At 46.1% G+C, this 15,817-nt stretch overlaps 1 protein-coding gene across 2 annotated transcripts in view; it reads left to right on the top strand.

Annotated features, from left to right (window-relative positions):
- The window catches only part of WIPF2 (WAS/WASL interacting protein family member 2), a 40,342-nt gene extending 31,810 nt beyond the window's left edge, over positions 1–8,532 (top strand). For both annotated transcript variants that reach the window (XM_052658134.1, XM_052658135.1), the window contains exons 6-8: positions 2,986–3,192; positions 4,653–4,754; positions 4,994–8,532. In XM_052658134.1, the coding sequence (XP_052514094.1) occupies positions 2,986–3,192; positions 4,653–4,754; positions 4,994–5,034 (350 nt within the window). In that variant the 3' untranslated portion in view covers positions 5,035–8,532. The remainder of the gene's footprint in view (positions 1–2,985; positions 3,193–4,652; positions 4,755–4,993) is intronic.
- Positions 8,533–15,817: the final 7,285 nt, after the last annotated feature.

The raw sequence follows: 15,817 nt of genomic DNA on the forward strand, positions 1-15,817 counted from the left end.
TGAAAGAGGAGAGTGAAAAAGTTGGCTTAAAGCTCAACATTCAGAAAACTAAGATCATGGCATCTGGTCCCATCACTTCATGGGAAATAGACGGGGAAACAGTGGAAACAGTCAGACTTTATTTTTTTGGGCTCCAAAATCACTGCAGATGGTGACTGCAGCCATGAAATTAAAAGACACTTACTCCTTGGAAGGAAAGTTATGACCAACCTAGATAGTATATTCAAAAGCAGAGACATTACTTTGCCGACACAGGTCCATCTAGTCAAGGCTATGGTTTTTCCAGTGGTCATGTATGGATGTGAGAGTTGGACTGTGAAGAAAGCTGAGCGCCAAAGAATTGATGCTTTTGAACTGTGGTGTTGGAGAAGACTCTTGAGAGTCTGTTGGACTGCAAGGAGATCCAGCCAGTCCATTCTAAAGGAGATCAGTCCTGGATGTTCTTTGGAAGGAATGATGCTAAAGCTGAAACTCCAGTACTTTGGCCACCTCATGGGAAGAGCTGACTCATTGGAAAAGACTCTGATGCTGGGAGGGATTTGGGGCAGGAGGAGAAGGGGACAACAAAGGATGAGATGGCTGGATGGCATCACCGACTCGATGGACGTGAGTTTGAGTGAACTCCGGGAGTTGGTGATGAACAGGGAGGCATGGCGTGCTTCAATTCATGGGGTCGCAAAGAGTCAGACACAACTGAGTGACTGAACTGAACTGAAGAAATCTGAGCATGAGGGAAATGTTTTAAGGATGACCTGAAAGAGCTTTGGTTTGAGCAGATTTGGTATGAAAACAGGGTTCAGAGATCTGCTGGGAGGTGTTAAGGAGGTTTCTCTTTAATTATTATCTCTAATGGACACTGTCCATGCTTACACAGACCTTGGAGATTGAGGGAGAGTTTACGTTCTGAGTGTGTTTTGTGGGAAGCTAAAACTGACATTTACTGGGCCTACAGTGCCATACTGCTTGTCTATAAGCATCAACCCATTACTGTTTCATGCTTAACTACAGTTACTCTATAGACATTCTGACAGTAATTCAGGAGGAATAATATATACTCTTATTATTAAGACAATGTTATTTGTTAAGCAAAGTAGTCTCTCTATGTACTGTGTAAGTAACAACTTCTTACTGGGCATAGCCTAGGTACCAAAAGACATACCTCCATCTCACTGGGTTATCCATTTGTTGGGGAGGTAATTAATACTTGTGGTAATTATGAAAAGCAGTATGTAGCTGTTTTCTTACTATGAAAGAGTAGGCGTGTTCTGGGTCTGTTAGATCTGTGACCTTAGATAAATAGCCAGAGTCCCCGTTTCTTCATTTATGCAATGCAGTGGGGCTAGTGCCACATGCTTGTACAGGGCTGGCTACAAGAAGTTTTAAAGATTAGTTCACCGGCTCAGTCGTTGTGGTGTGTGGACTTAGTTGCTCTGCAGCATGTGGGATCTTCCTGGACCAGGGATCGAACCTGTGTTCCCTCCCTGCACTGGCAGACAATTCTTAACCACTGGACAACCAGGGAAGTCCAATATCCAGCATGCTTTTGATATTATCTAATGCTTGATGGCAGATTTTTGACTTTTAAGGGTGAATTTGATATTTGGAAATGGCCAAAAGTCTGACATAGTTACGAATATTTTTGTTGGTGGTGCAACCTCAGAAAATGGGAAATGACCATCATATAATAATATTTATGGATCTGTCTGACTGGGTTTGAAGACAATTCTAAAGAGGCTTTCCCGATTTTTTTTTTTTTTTTGAGCAGTGAGCCTGTCACTGGAAATATGTAACTTCTGTCGATGAAACTGTTATACATAATTTGAAAGGCACACATTTTAGTCTGTACTACTGAGTGCTGGAATAAGTGACATAGTCTATAAATGCTGTCAGGGAACAAAAGAGGGAACCAGAATAGAGTGGATTGCTTTGAGAAAGCCTTGAGAAGATGGGAATTGAGTTAAACCTTCAAGGATAGGTAGGATTTGATAGTAAGGACTGGTCGCAAGAGGAAAGCATAGGTAATTCAGGTTATTTAGCAAATATTGATTAAATACCTACCATTTGCTATACATCTGGCTGAGCTTGGAAACTCAGATGAATGGACACTGCTCTGACTTTAAGGAATGTACAGTATCCTGGGAAATAAGCATATATAATGAATAATTATAATATAGCATAGTAGAGTAGTTGAGAGAAATAGAGATAACAGTGGGAGTGTGGATGAATGGTGCCAGTTCAACCTAGGAGGCAAGGAAGGAAAGAATGAAGGCGAGATCAGGTTACCCACGTGGTAGATTACTGTGTTAGCAAGGAAGATCGTGGGGTGATACTTGTGGAAGCTAAGGATTTGAAACTTTATGAGGTAGCAAATGCAAAGCCCTTGGAAAAGTTTGAGCTAGTATTTGAAGGAGATTAGTGTGTTGTTGATATGCAGATGGATGGGAAGGCTAAGAGATCAGAAGCAAGGAAAACAATGGAGAGGCTTTTTGCAGTAGAACCGGCTAAAAGTGAGAAAGCCCTGACTTTGAATTGTGGAGGCAGGCGTGGAAAAGCCAAGAAGAAATCATCACGAATAAGTAGAGTTCTTGCCTGACTTGTCATGCGAAATGAAAAAGGGTCATCTGTTCATTCTGAACTTTGTCTCTGGAAGAATGTGATGTTGCTAAAGAAACAGGAGGACTTCCTGGCGATCCGAGTGATTGGGACTATGTGCTTCCAGTGCAGGGGGCACGAGTTCGACCCCTGGTCAGGGAAACTTAAGATCTCACATACTGCATCAGCGCAGCCAAATAAAGAAAGTAAAAATTTTGAAAAAGAAACAGGGCTGAGAGGAGGGGGTGTGACATTCAGCATGCTGCCCAGAGGCTCCTAGAGCCTGGCTCTTTGGGAAGGCACCGAGGTGCTCTTTTGGCCCATGCCTCTCACATCCCTCTGCCCATCACTGTCTCTGCATCCAAGCCTAACTGCTTTCGATTTTAATTGCAGCTCCTCCACCCCCGCCACTGATGATCCGAAATGGTGCCAGGGATGCCCCCCCTCCCCCACCACCATACCGAGTGCACGGGTCAGAACCCCTGAGCCGAGGAAAGCCCCCTCCTCCGCCCTCAAGAACGCCCGCCGGGCCTCCTCCGCCACCGCCGCCCCTGAGGAATGGCCACAGAGATTCCATCACCACTGTCCGATCTTTCTTGGGTGAGTAGCTAGCAGTATTGGTCTCATAGCTCCTAAGGGACTTCACTGACTCCAGTGGCCACTGCACAGTGGGCGTGGCCAATTGGTACCCTCTTCACTGCAGTTCCTCTCCTGACTTCCCTTCAGACTTCTGTTCCCATCCATGTACATTGCTTTCCTTAGGTGAATTCTCAGCTCGACTGCTTTGGAAGAGATTAAAAGTAAAATCAGCAAGTGTTTTGCTAACTCTGAAGCCGCTCTCTTGCTCCTCAAGGCTCATTATTTGTGGTTAGCTTTTAGATCCGAGACTGTATCCTCTTCAGGATTATTGAGGTAGGAATTTCGTATTCTCCGAGGAAGAAAGGCTCCTTTCTGGACCTTTGAAAACAGAACATTGTATGCACAGCATTTATCTGATAATCCAAAGCCACTGACTAGCTCCGTTACTTTGAAGAAGTCACTTCATTTTTCTGGACCTCACTTCCCTTATCTGTGAAACAAGGAGATTGACTAAAGGGACTAGGGTTATCAGGTCTACTTTTGCAAGGTTATAAACGAATCTCGGGCTCCACCTGAGAGAGTCTGATTCATTAGGTCTGTCATGAAGCACCAAGTAAAGATTGCCCAGCAGGTATTGTTAGACCCTCTGTTGAGGGACAGGGAGGCCTGGTGTGCTGCAGTCCATGGGGTCGCGAAGTGGTGGACACGACTGGGCCACTGAACAACAACTGTTGAGGAAGTCTGGAAAAATCTTCACGGTCCATTTTAGCCTGCGCACTGTAGACTCTTTAATGATTACCTCTTCTCTGCTCCTGCTCTGGTCTGTTCCTATTAAGTGGACTAGGGTTTTTGCTTAGAAGGTGTGCCTTGTGGAATGTGATCAAGTCACACCCGTAGGAAACTTGAGCTTTCATGTAGAGGAGCCGTGGGAGGTGGGAGCAGAGGCCATGCCATGGCTCTCCCAGCTGTGTTACAGAACTCCCTGAGGGGAGCTGGACCGAGAAGGAATCACCTGGTCAAAATCTCCCACTAGCTGGTGACACATATTCCCAGGTTAGCTTAATTTCTCCCAGTTTGTGGATTCGGTTCAGTTGGTTTCCCATGGTGATAGTCTTTAAGATGACTATGTCGCTAAAACAGAATTATATTTCCTTCCCCTCCCAGGCAAACAGCTGGGCTCCTTTACTGGGATGTGCCTGGTTTGGAAACATCCAAACCAAAAGTTGTAAAGAACCAGCTTGTGGAAAGATGTAAAGAACCATTTCAAAGACTCATTCCTTAGTATAAAGAGTCTTTGAACACACTCTGCATTCAAGGCATGGAGAGTAATACTGTTGCCATCCTCATGGGTTTACTGAGCAAGGCAGGCCCTCTCAGTGCGCCGGGAAGGGTTAGGAGTAGCGGCGAGGCGTATGGGAGCCGAGGCAGAATTAGGAACTAATTAGGCGGTGATAGGAATTAATGCTCTATTCCTTTTGCAGATGATTTTGAGTCAAAATATTCTTTCCATCCAGTCGAAGACTTTCCTGCTCCAGAAGAGTATAAACACTTTCAGAGGATATATCCCAGCAAAACAAACCGAGGTAAGAAGAGAATCAAGGAAGTTCTTCCATAATTATGTAGGCTATAGAATTGATGTGTGTTTTTCTTAAGTTAACATTTGCTTCTTCTTGTCTGCATTTTCTTAAAAAGACAAAACCTCCTCCCAGGTTTTAAAGGATAGCTCAAAGAGCCTGTCTGTCTCTCGTTTTAGGAATGTTTGGGTGATTCTGGGTCTGGTGAGTGACCTTATGTATGTGGTTTTTATTTTATTTTTTTTCAGCTGCCCGTGGAGCCCCACCTCTGCCCCCCATTCTCAGGTGAAGCCTGGCTTGGTCCTGCTCCTCAGGAAAAGGATGGACCTTCTCCTCTTCTCAGATGGTCCCTTCCATTCCCCTGAAACCTGCATGACAGCTCCTGATGTGTTTCTCCAGTGCAACCAATCTCTAGACTCCAAGCGCCCTCCCAACTCACCTCCATCTATGCATCTCATCTCTGGACTTGGTGACCGGACTCTCTGTATTGACAGCAGGGCCTGAGGCCCTGCACCCATCCCTCTAGCAAGCCCTGCTGGCCAGATGAGGAAGCAGCTTCCGTGTCTCCTGCTTTCCTCTGGGGAAAGGTGCCTTGTCGTGATGAATGAACTCACTGTCGGGGTAGGGTGGAGAATGGTCCTCCCACCTTCTCCTACCCACTGTAGCGGGGTGGGGAGAGAGGAACTTGATGGCTACATTATATTTCTTCATTTTAGGAAGCTGGTATGGCCAGGACTTCTGGGAGTGGGCATTTTTAGTGAAACAGGAAAGGAGTTTGCAGGGAAATGATCTGTTTTAAAGGTCAGGTTTGGAGCATAGGCAAGGAAATGGATCTGCTCTATTTTTAGGGGTATTTTGGTTTTGCCGTAACCCCACCCCACGCCCATACCCAGAAACAGGCTGGATAGAAACACTAAATACTAACCAGGTGAACTAAACATCAATGAAAAGAGAAGGTGAAAAGAACTGGGCATCCTTTCAGAGCTGGTCAGTTCCACTGCAGCACAGGGATCAGGGGCCGTGGTGGGAGCACCCGGGGACTCCCTGCTCCACTTCCGCAGGTGCTGAGGCTGAGGGATGTTGTCGTTCTCTCACCACCTTATCCCCTCAAGAGAAAAGTCCCTTTCATTCGTTCATTATGGATTCTCAAATCCCTAAAACCTCTGGGGAGAGATAGGAAAATAGGACCTTGGCCTTGGCCTTAACCTTGACCTCAAGGCTGCCTCAGTCTTTTACTGCCTGGCTCCAGAAGCCCCTGGCCCTTTCAGTCCTGTTCAGAAACTTCAGCGCCCAGGATGACAAAGGAGGGAAGGGTGAAGCACCTTGTGGAAAGGTCCAGCTCTGTGGGCTGTGAAGACTTTTAACTAAGGCCCACCGGCTCTGAAATTCATAGCCCAGCTGACTAAGCAGGCTCTTCCCATTCCCTTCACCATTTAGCCACAAGCCTGCATAGGTTAACATTTCTGAGTAGAGACAGGTGAGGAAGCTTCTGGGGGAGTCAGATTCCTCTGTGCCAAGAAGCACAGTGACTTGGGTGAGGTGTGCTTTGACCTAGTTGATCTTCTGTGGCAGCCAGCAACATTGTTTCGTCTTCCAAGTCCTAGTTGAAGAGCCCAGAGAAAATGGAGGTTCCCAGTCTAGGTAGGACCTGAGCTTGGATCATGGTACAGGGACTTGCCTTTCTCCGACAGCAGAGTGGAGCTCTACATTCAGCTGGTGTGGTTTGCTCAAGCCTTTGAGTGCAGACGCTGCTCAGAGCTTAGAGTGAGGGCAGAAGAACCATACTATTGTTTGGAACGAATGGGAAAAAGTCCACGAAGACTTTTCACCAGATACGTCACAGGCTTTAACTGTCCTAGGGACTTTCCAATCTGTTGGATCACAAACTAAGGGTCTTTTCGTGGTGCCCAGTGAAACCCAGGTCTTCCCACTGCTAGATGAGAGAGCTCTTAACTTGGGTTGCTTGTCTGGGGTCTGCTGTCCTTTGCCATCCCCTGGACCATTCTGACTGTTGAGGCAAACCACAATTAGGTCTGTCACCACACTTTTCCTAATCGTTCTTTTATTTATAATTCTTACTTTCACATCTGTTAGCAGTTACCTCTCGGCAGTATCCCTGGCATGCTGAAGCCAGGGGAGCTGAGAGGGGATGCTAGTGGAGGGCAAAGGAGAAAGTGCAGGACTTGACACCACAGCAGAGTTCCGGGGCAGACACTGACTGGCTACTGAACTTGGACTGTGAAGTCTTCCCATTTATTTTTGAAATGGGAGTAGATGCCTTTTGTACAATGTTATCAAAGTGTTACCTTCCCCCGCTACCCCCCACTACTCAAACACAGAGCATTGAAATAAGCGTTACACGTAAAAGCCAAACCCCAGGTTTTCATTGGGGCTCCTTCGTCCTCCCCTGTGACCTGCTGCCCCCCCATATTCCCCAGAATCTGGACTGTGTCATGTGGGTATGGATTGTATGTTCAGTTTCTTGGCCTCATGGGAAAAGGCCTGGGACTAGATCTAGTCAGCTCGATTTTCTTCCACAGAGCATGTTGATGACACAGTACCTATTTAAATGTCTTTGCCTTATACCTTATTTGGTCCCTCTGTTAATAACAGATTTATTATCATGTATATTTACTATTGAAGAATGGGAATGTGAGCCTCATAGTTACTGATCTATTTTGTACGCTGTAAAAAGCTTGTAATATAGGTTTGAGGTGGGCTGGCTATAAGAGCACTAAAACTTCTCACCTTTTAAACTGCTCTTTTTAATCTGCTTGTGGGAATGTCGTCTCTTCAGTGGAAGATTGGGTGGTCTCATGTTGAGGCTATTGCCCAGTCCCATTAGCCCCCTTATTCCTTCCTGGAAGGAAGAGACGTTGCCCAGCTAAGCATCATGAAGCTGTGCTAAAAGCCCTTGTGTGGGTTTGGTTTTATGCTGTTTTTCTCGAGTGGGAAAAACTTAATAGTTGTTTCTTACTGCCCTTTCTGGGAAACAGGCCAGTGGCCTCCAGGTTTTTCAATGAGCTTGATGTCCCCGTGTCCTTCATCTCTGGTTCCCAAACCTGGATCACAGCACTTTAATATTCCAGGTTTTCTCTCTGGTGGGGGTTTCCTCCAGCCACAGCGCCCCCAGTAGTTTCACTGCCTGGGCCCGCTGAGTGAGAGCACTTTGGGTTATCCCACCAACAGATGGGAGGCTCCGGCCTCCAGAAAGTATACCAGCTCTCTCAGCTGGCGGAGGCGAGGAGACTGGCCACTGCACTGGGGGCATCCCCTCACCCCACAGCTTCCCAACTTGAAACCCAGACTCACCTCCAGGGAGAGGTGAGAGAAAATTGTAAATAGACTTGCTACAGAGCAACTCAGGGTTGGGATGTGTTTTAATTCTCCTGATCACTTGAAATAATCTGTAGGCTGCGTGCTTATGGGAGTGGGGGAGAAGTGTGACTCCAGGGTCCTTCCCTTCTGCAAAGCTCTGGGGGTGGAGTAAAGGGCGGCTGAGACCCTTTGATGGCACTACACTGAGCTTTCTGTTCTTCTGGAAACCCAACCTACAATGAGCTACAGATCAGATTCCTGACATTCCAGTTGTAGGCTTTCTTTCCCTGTTGAATCTCAGTCCCCAGCTCCACGTGGTCATGGTGGTTCTCTGGGCGCCACCCTAACTTAGGGAATGGGAGGCATTACAACTCTGCCTTCAGGACTCATCTTTTAAAAGCAGAATGAAGCAAAATGACAACCACCTTCAAAACACTTACAAAAACAAAATAAAGGATGACTAACCGAAGGAAGGGTTTGGTTCCATTCAACTCCACGTTCATTGTGCCTTTACTTGTGTTAGATTTCTGTGCTTTCTTCCTCTGTCCCTCTTTGAAGCAATTAAATCTTCCTTGATAACTGCTGTTTTCTTCTTTCTACTCTTGTTTCCGACAAGTGAGTGGGTTCCCTCTTAACTGTCTTGAACCTCATTCCGCTGGTGGCAGAGGGGCTGAGCCTTCTCTTCTCATGTCTAGCCTTTGTCTTTTCCCATGGCGACCAGCACGGGAGCCCTCATCAACACTGAATGCAAGACTAGAGTGATGTGTGTGAACAGCGTGTGTATGTATGTGTGCGTCCATCTTGGCATGTCGATCAGTTTCTCTCTCTTTAAGAAATAATTTATTGTATGATTTATTTTGGCATTGTTTCTGATTAAAGTACTCCCTCCCCAACTTAGCATTGATGCCCCCCCATCCCCCCGCCCCAAATGTGTAATCTGGTCTCAGGTTGGATTCTTTGGTACATTTCTTTCTTCTGGATGCCGTGCAGTTTAATTAAACCTTGCTAAAAAACAAACACAAAAACCTGAAAACTGTGTACTCTTGTCTGGGATACTGCCGCAAGTGGTGGCAGAGAGTGGGAAGAAGTCTGCTGTCTCAGGGGTGTCGTTTGACTCCAGGTCCCCTTGAGGCAGTATAAACACTCACTTGGACATAAGCACCTGCAGCTTCCTGAGAATTTTCCCTCCTCCTCTCCTACTGTGTTTGGAAACTCAGTTCCACTTCGCCAAGCTGACCGGGTGATCCTGAGAGTTGGTCATTATTTGTATTTGCCACTAACTCTTCTTGGCCCATGGTTTCAGGGAGCCCAAGGAGATCCCCCAGGCCTTGTCTCTCTGTCCCTGATGGTTCTCTCCGCCTGTACCCATGGTGGATTCTCACAGTGAGGTGTGAAGAAAAGGTGAGGGCAGAACATGGACTGTGTGTGTCGGTTTTTTTTATGTGGATGTTGGCTTTTCTCCTTCACTCCTTTTTAAGTTGAAATCTTAGCTGACTTCCTTGAACTTTGACTTTAGGTGTCGGAATTGAACCAGACAGTCTCGGCTTACTGTGGTCAGCTGACATAATCACCATGGATTTAATGAGCTTAACCTGTACTTTCATCACTAGCAGAGGTCTTGGAATTATTTCCTGGACTGATTCATAATGGGTGTGTGGATGAGTCACTCGCATAGTTTTGATATAAAAACCTATGGGGGAGGGAGTGAGGGGGGGAAAAGGGCCTCCTTTCATTTTCATCCATATTTGCCAGATAGGCCGAATTCTTGATTCTTTGATTCATCGTTGTTATTAATATGATTAATAAACTACCTATTTATTGATGTAATTGTTCCTCCTGTGCCTTTGAATAGCTCTCAAATGGAGCTTGCCTAAATGACCCTTAACTTCTAACTTCCTATCAGCTCTCTCTGTCCTTTTGGGATGATATTGCTAGTCACACCCACCAGTGCACACAAATAACATGCGCACAGACTCACAAAAGGATGCCAGACAGGTTCTTCCTGTGTGATTTCATTCCTTCCCCCATGATACTGTTGTGTGAATTAGCAGGTGATAACGACACTAGTCTGTCCCACTTTTAACTATTACCGAGGCATACCTGCTTACAGCGAAAGTGTCACTTCAGTGTTTCCTGACCCACCCCAGCCACAAACTGCAAGTTACTGTAAGGAAGCTGCCTGTCTCTGACTCCCCATTACTCTGCAGACAGAGTTAAAAGGACTAAAGTGTCAACCTCAGGATCCTCATCACCCTGGAGGATAACGATGGAGAGATGCTTTGTCTCTGACATCACTGGAGCCCAGTCTGGATCATTTTACACATAATTCATTCTCCACTCCTAGGTTGAGACGGATGTGAGACTCAAAGGACTGTATGCTGTCTGACCACAAAAAATGTTCACACAAAAGATGGATAGCCGCTTGGCAGGAATGTCTTTTCCATTCATTCAGCAAGCACTGATTGCATATTTTAGCTCTGTGCCAGACACTGACAGTATGAAGATGAATAGGACATGGTCTTTGCCTCCAAGGAGCTCACAGTCTAGCAGGAGAGCAGAACAGCCACCAGGAGAAACCTATGAGGTATACTAAGAATCTTTATGGTAATTAGCCAGGGAAGGATGGTGAGCAGCATTCCAGACATAGGAAACAGCACAGAAGAGGCACAGAAGCAAGAAACATGATGGTATCTCATCATAACTACTGGAGTACTGGAAAGAGAAAGCTTCAAGTAGGTATCCTTTCGGAGACCTTTCAACCTGGACATTCTGCAGTTCTCTGCCTGCTTCCCCAGTAGTCCCTAACTCTTGTAGGCTTTTCTTGGACTGCCGGGAGCCAGTGTGAGGAATCCCGCCCATGACAGGTCATGAGGAAGGAAGCCTGACAAAACGCAAGGACATGATTAGGCTTCAGGGGTTCCCCCTGGAATTTCCTGAGCATGTACCCCCAAAACCAAAAAATCTGCCGGCTTTTGTACTCTGCTCTTCTGATATTCTCCGAAGAAAGTCAAATCAGGGCTTTAGTCTTCTGCATGTGAAAGGGATGTTTCAGTTAAACCCCTCTGATAGCTCTCTAGCTTGCCTAACAGGTTCCCCGGACCTCTTACAGCTTGTGAATTGCTTACAGCCCCCCAACCGTGAGAGGCACAAAGCTTAAAGCATCTTAAAGATACAGAGCCTTTTCTAAAGAGTTAAAAATCATATTGGTAGAGGGTTTTCACTGTTGACTCAATGACTGCTGCCAGGCCTCCATATTCTTTATCTTGTAGGCACCTGGGAGGATGTTAATGTAAACGGGATATGGAAAAAGATATATAGTAGTTTTGATGTTAGCAACACCAGACTTTTGAGTTAATTTCTTTTGTTATAAATCACTGTACTCCTTTTACTTGTTATAAGTTGCTGTATCTTTGCTATGTAAGAATGTAACTTTATTTAGCGCTTTCTGAGAGTGGCACCAGACTTTGGGAAGATCAACACAAATAAGTCTTCTGGTTGACAAACCCTTATCAGAAAAAAGGCTGTAAAATGTTAATTGACCCTTTTGGCTGGAAGATGATGTAAATTACCTAAGATTTGTGTATACAACTAGGTATGCAGAGAGAAAAGCCTGGTTTTGATAAGAAGCTGGGCTGCTAATGCTGCATAACTTTGTGTTACTCATTGATCTCCATGTATTATCAAAAAGTATAAAAGGCCTTCTGAACAATAGAGGACGAGACAGTCGCTGGACTGGTTTCCCCTGTGTCTCCTCTCTAATTTCTGGCTGAATTCCCATCTGGGGCGTGGAGGCTCACCATGTCTACTTACTTGTCCCGGCTTTTAAGATCCACGCGAGGGGGAGCCCAAGGTGGGGCACCCCCTGATATTCAAGAGGACGCTGGTGGCCTAACATAGATAGTGCAAGCTCCTTGTCTGGAACTTTATTGGCTTCCCACGTAAACCAAGTTATTCAGCTTCTTTCTCCACTTAATTTTCCTACTACACTATTTCTCCCTAATCTAATCTTATATTAATAAATAAATAAGTTTTTTCCTCACCGACTCTGTCCACCCTTTGAATTCCCTGGATCCACTGGGGCTGGACCCCGGCATTGGACCAGTGCTCTATTTCCTGGTGTATGCTTCCGTAGGCTCCAGTATCCACATTAAGTACTCATGGCTTCTTCTGCTCCCTCTGTAATTAAGATAGGTAGGTTGTTCACCACCATCCCTTAAAAGCTTGCTGGGCACTTGTTACCGTTGGTTATGAAGGACAATTTTTAGGTGCCCACGTTATACAAATAAATATCAAGAATGGAAGTTGCTTCCTAGGTTCTATTGCCCTATTAAGAGATCAGAAATACCAGCTGGTAAAAAAGCCTCAATTCTATGGTAACACTTTCTCCATTTGTGGCAGCCTATACCCTTCATTCTTACAGTGTTCATCTCCTAGAAAGCCTTCCTCAAATGTGTTCCCTTGCCCTCTGTCTGCTATAGGACCTGCATCTGTCTATTGGGTTCCCTGGTGGCTCAGCTGGTAAAGAATCTGCCCGCAATGTGGGAGACCTGAGTTCAATTCCTTGGTGGGGAAGAGTCCCTGGGGAAGAGAATGTCTACCCACTTCAGTATTCTTGGCTGGAGAATTCCATGAGGTCTCAAAGAGTTGGCCATGACTGAGCAACTTTGACTTTCTGTCTATTACTCCTTGGATGTTTTAAGTGGTTAGGAGTTTGATCTCCTTTCAGACTTCCTGGGTTCGAATTCCAATTCTTCTACTCACTAGTTGTGTGATCTTGGGCACATCTCCTCAACCTCTCTATTTCTGTCTCCTTATTAGTGAAATGGAAATAATTACAACTTCATGGGGTTCCTATGAGAATTAATAGGGTGATATAGGTAAAATACCAGAGCTCAAAGCCTGACATACACATAAGTATTGGCTTTTATACCCTATATGAATCAACTACAACTAACTTGATTGTAATATTGTTCTTTTCCTATTACTTGCTTTTATTGCTCTATTTCATTTGACATAGAAGGATGAGAGATAAATGCTTACCATCACCTAGAATATGGGTTTTGGTTTTTAATGGCGCCTGAGGCTTAACTGGGTTATTAGCTTTGGAAGCTGGTCTGTAAATTACTGCTCTAATTTATATTTTTTCATTAAAAGCTCAGCTTGCCTCTTCTATAGAGGCTTCTCTGGTCCTGAAACCCTTGTATTTAGCCATTAAAAAATATTTTTAAATTAACAGGCCATAATTCTCTCCACTCCCCACATTGTGTGGATCAATGGGACTAGTAATGGGAAGGTACACAGAATATCATATTCTTATCTGCAACAAAATAAAAGCAAAGGCCTGGCCCTATTTCTCATCTTTGAAACACAAATAAGGAGGCTAATGTGATGAAGTGCAGTGTTATTTATGCAGAACTTTATGAAGAAACTGACTTTGGTACCAAATAATAATCCTAGGCCCTCAAGGCCACCAAAAATTTTGTGACCTCTAACCCTCAGCGGATTTGCTTTGTGCCTTGCAGTGTTGAGCATTAGTAAAGCACTTGGCATCAAACCTGGCACCCAGAATTGCCCAAATAATGGTAGGCATTGAGACATTACTTGGGCAACAAAGGTCCATCTAGTCAAAGCTATGGTTTTTCCAGTAGTCATGTATGGATGTGAGAGTTGGCCCGTAAAGAAAGCTGAGTGCTGAAGAATTGATGCTTTTGAACTGTGGTGTTGGAGAAGACTCTTGAGAGTCCCTTTGGACTGCAGTTAGATCAAACCTGTCAATCTTAAATCAATCCTGAATATTCACTGGAAGGATTGATGCTGAAGCTGAAGCTCCAATACTTTGGCCACCGGATGCGAACAGATTCATTGGAAAAGACCCTAATGCTGGGAAAGATTGAAGGCAGGAGGAGAAGGGGATGACAGAGGATCAGATGGGTGGATGGCATCACCTACTCAATGGACATGAGTTTGAGCAAGCTCCAGGGGCTGGTGATGGACAAGGAAGCCTGGAGTGCAGCAGTCCACGCGGTCGCAGAGTCGAACACGACTGAGAGACTGAACTGATTAAATGATTATGTAGCGGCTCTCTGAAAATCTAGCCCGTTCAGTTCAGTTCAGTTCAGTCGCTCAGTCGCGGCCGACTGTTTGCGACCCCATGAATTGCAGCACGCCAGGCCTCCCTGTCCATCACCAACTCCCGGAGTTCACTCAAACTCATGTCCATCGAGTCGGTGATGCCATCCAACCATCTCATCCTCTGTCGTCCCCTTCTCCTCCTGCCCCCAATCCCTCCCAGCATCAGGGTCTAGCCCATTAGGATAATAAAAATGGGTACGTGCAACACTGAGAAAGGGCACGAGAACCTAAAAAGGGCGTGGGAATACAGTCGCGAGCTGCAAAGACTACATGTCCCGCCGGCCTTTGCGGCGGGGCCAGCCGGACTCACTCGGCCTCGGCGCAACCGCGGGTCTTTCCGCAGAGGCCCCGGATGTAAAAGGACTTGTGGGCGTGGCCTCACTGTGGCGCTAAGACCTGGGGCTCTCTTATTGGTTGCGTACCCTCCGGCTTGATTGGCTGTGAAGGAGGGGGCTGCCTCCAAGGCGCGCGCTGCGCTCTGGCGACACCCAATCAGAAGCGTGGCCGGGCTTTGGCGGGAGGCGGGAAAGCTGCGGCTGTGCCGATTTGGCGCGAGCGTGGCTGGGCTTTGCTGCTGTCTGTGTGGGCTTTATCCAGCAGCTTGTCGTGGACAGTCCCTAAAGTTGTCTGCCGGAGACGTGAGGAAGAGCCGGCACTGAGGTGACGCAGCCCTGTATGGTGGAAAGGAGAGGAGGCCCGGGTCCTCTCCTTGGGGGCGGCGGAGTTTGTGAGAGCCTGGGGCAAGGACCGCGGGAGGAGAGCTCAGATCGCCGGAAGGTGATGAGGTCGGGGTCGGGTGGCGAGGAATGCACCCTCGGAATGGTCTGACAGTTGTGCTGAGTGCGATGTGAGGGCGATGTTCCCCGAACATCTGGGATTATGTGGGGCCGAGGTTGGACGGAGTAGGGACTGAGGGCTTGGGGAAGCCTGTAAGTATGGAGGCTGCTGCGCTAAAATGGTGATAATGATCTACCCCGGGCCTGGAGCTAGAGAATTAGAAGTGCTATAGGCGCCAATTAAGATCAACTTCTTATTGCATGGCTTGAGTGGTTAAAAATTTGGGTTCTGGAGCCAGAATACCTGGTCTTATATCTTACTTTGCTATGATGTTGGGTCTCGCTGCCTCTGTTTTCTTATCAGTAAGAAAAGGATAATAGTACCTACCTCTAAAATGGTTCTAAAACTTAAATGAAAGTAAACGTCGCTCAGTCGTGTCCGACTTTTTGCGACCCCATGGACTATACAGTCCATGGAATTCTCCAGACCAGAATGTTGGAGTGGGTAGCCTTTCCCTTCTCCAGGGGATCTTCCCAACCCAGGGATCAAATGCAGGTCTCCCGCATTGCAGGTGGATTCTTTACCAGCTGAGCCACAAGGGAAGCTTAGTAAATATCTAAAATACTTATGACAGCCTGTTATGTGTAGTAGGTAGACAAGGTATTTCTTGTTGCATAGATTTGGATATGAACCAGAATTAAATGCTAAAATATTGTCATAACATAATCTGATTATGAAATGAGTGTTGATCATTGGTTTAAGTTCCATGTTAATTATTTTTCCTTCACTTTTACATATTGACTGGATGTCCCGTTCCTTTCTTTGTACCCAGCTGTGCTGCCATC

The sequence above is a fragment of the Budorcas taxicolor genome, chromosome 19 (assembly GCF_023091745.1).
Source record: "Budorcas taxicolor isolate Tak-1 chromosome 19, Takin1.1, whole genome shotgun sequence".
Classification (NCBI taxonomy): Eukaryota; Metazoa; Chordata; class Mammalia; order Artiodactyla; family Bovidae; genus Budorcas; species Budorcas taxicolor.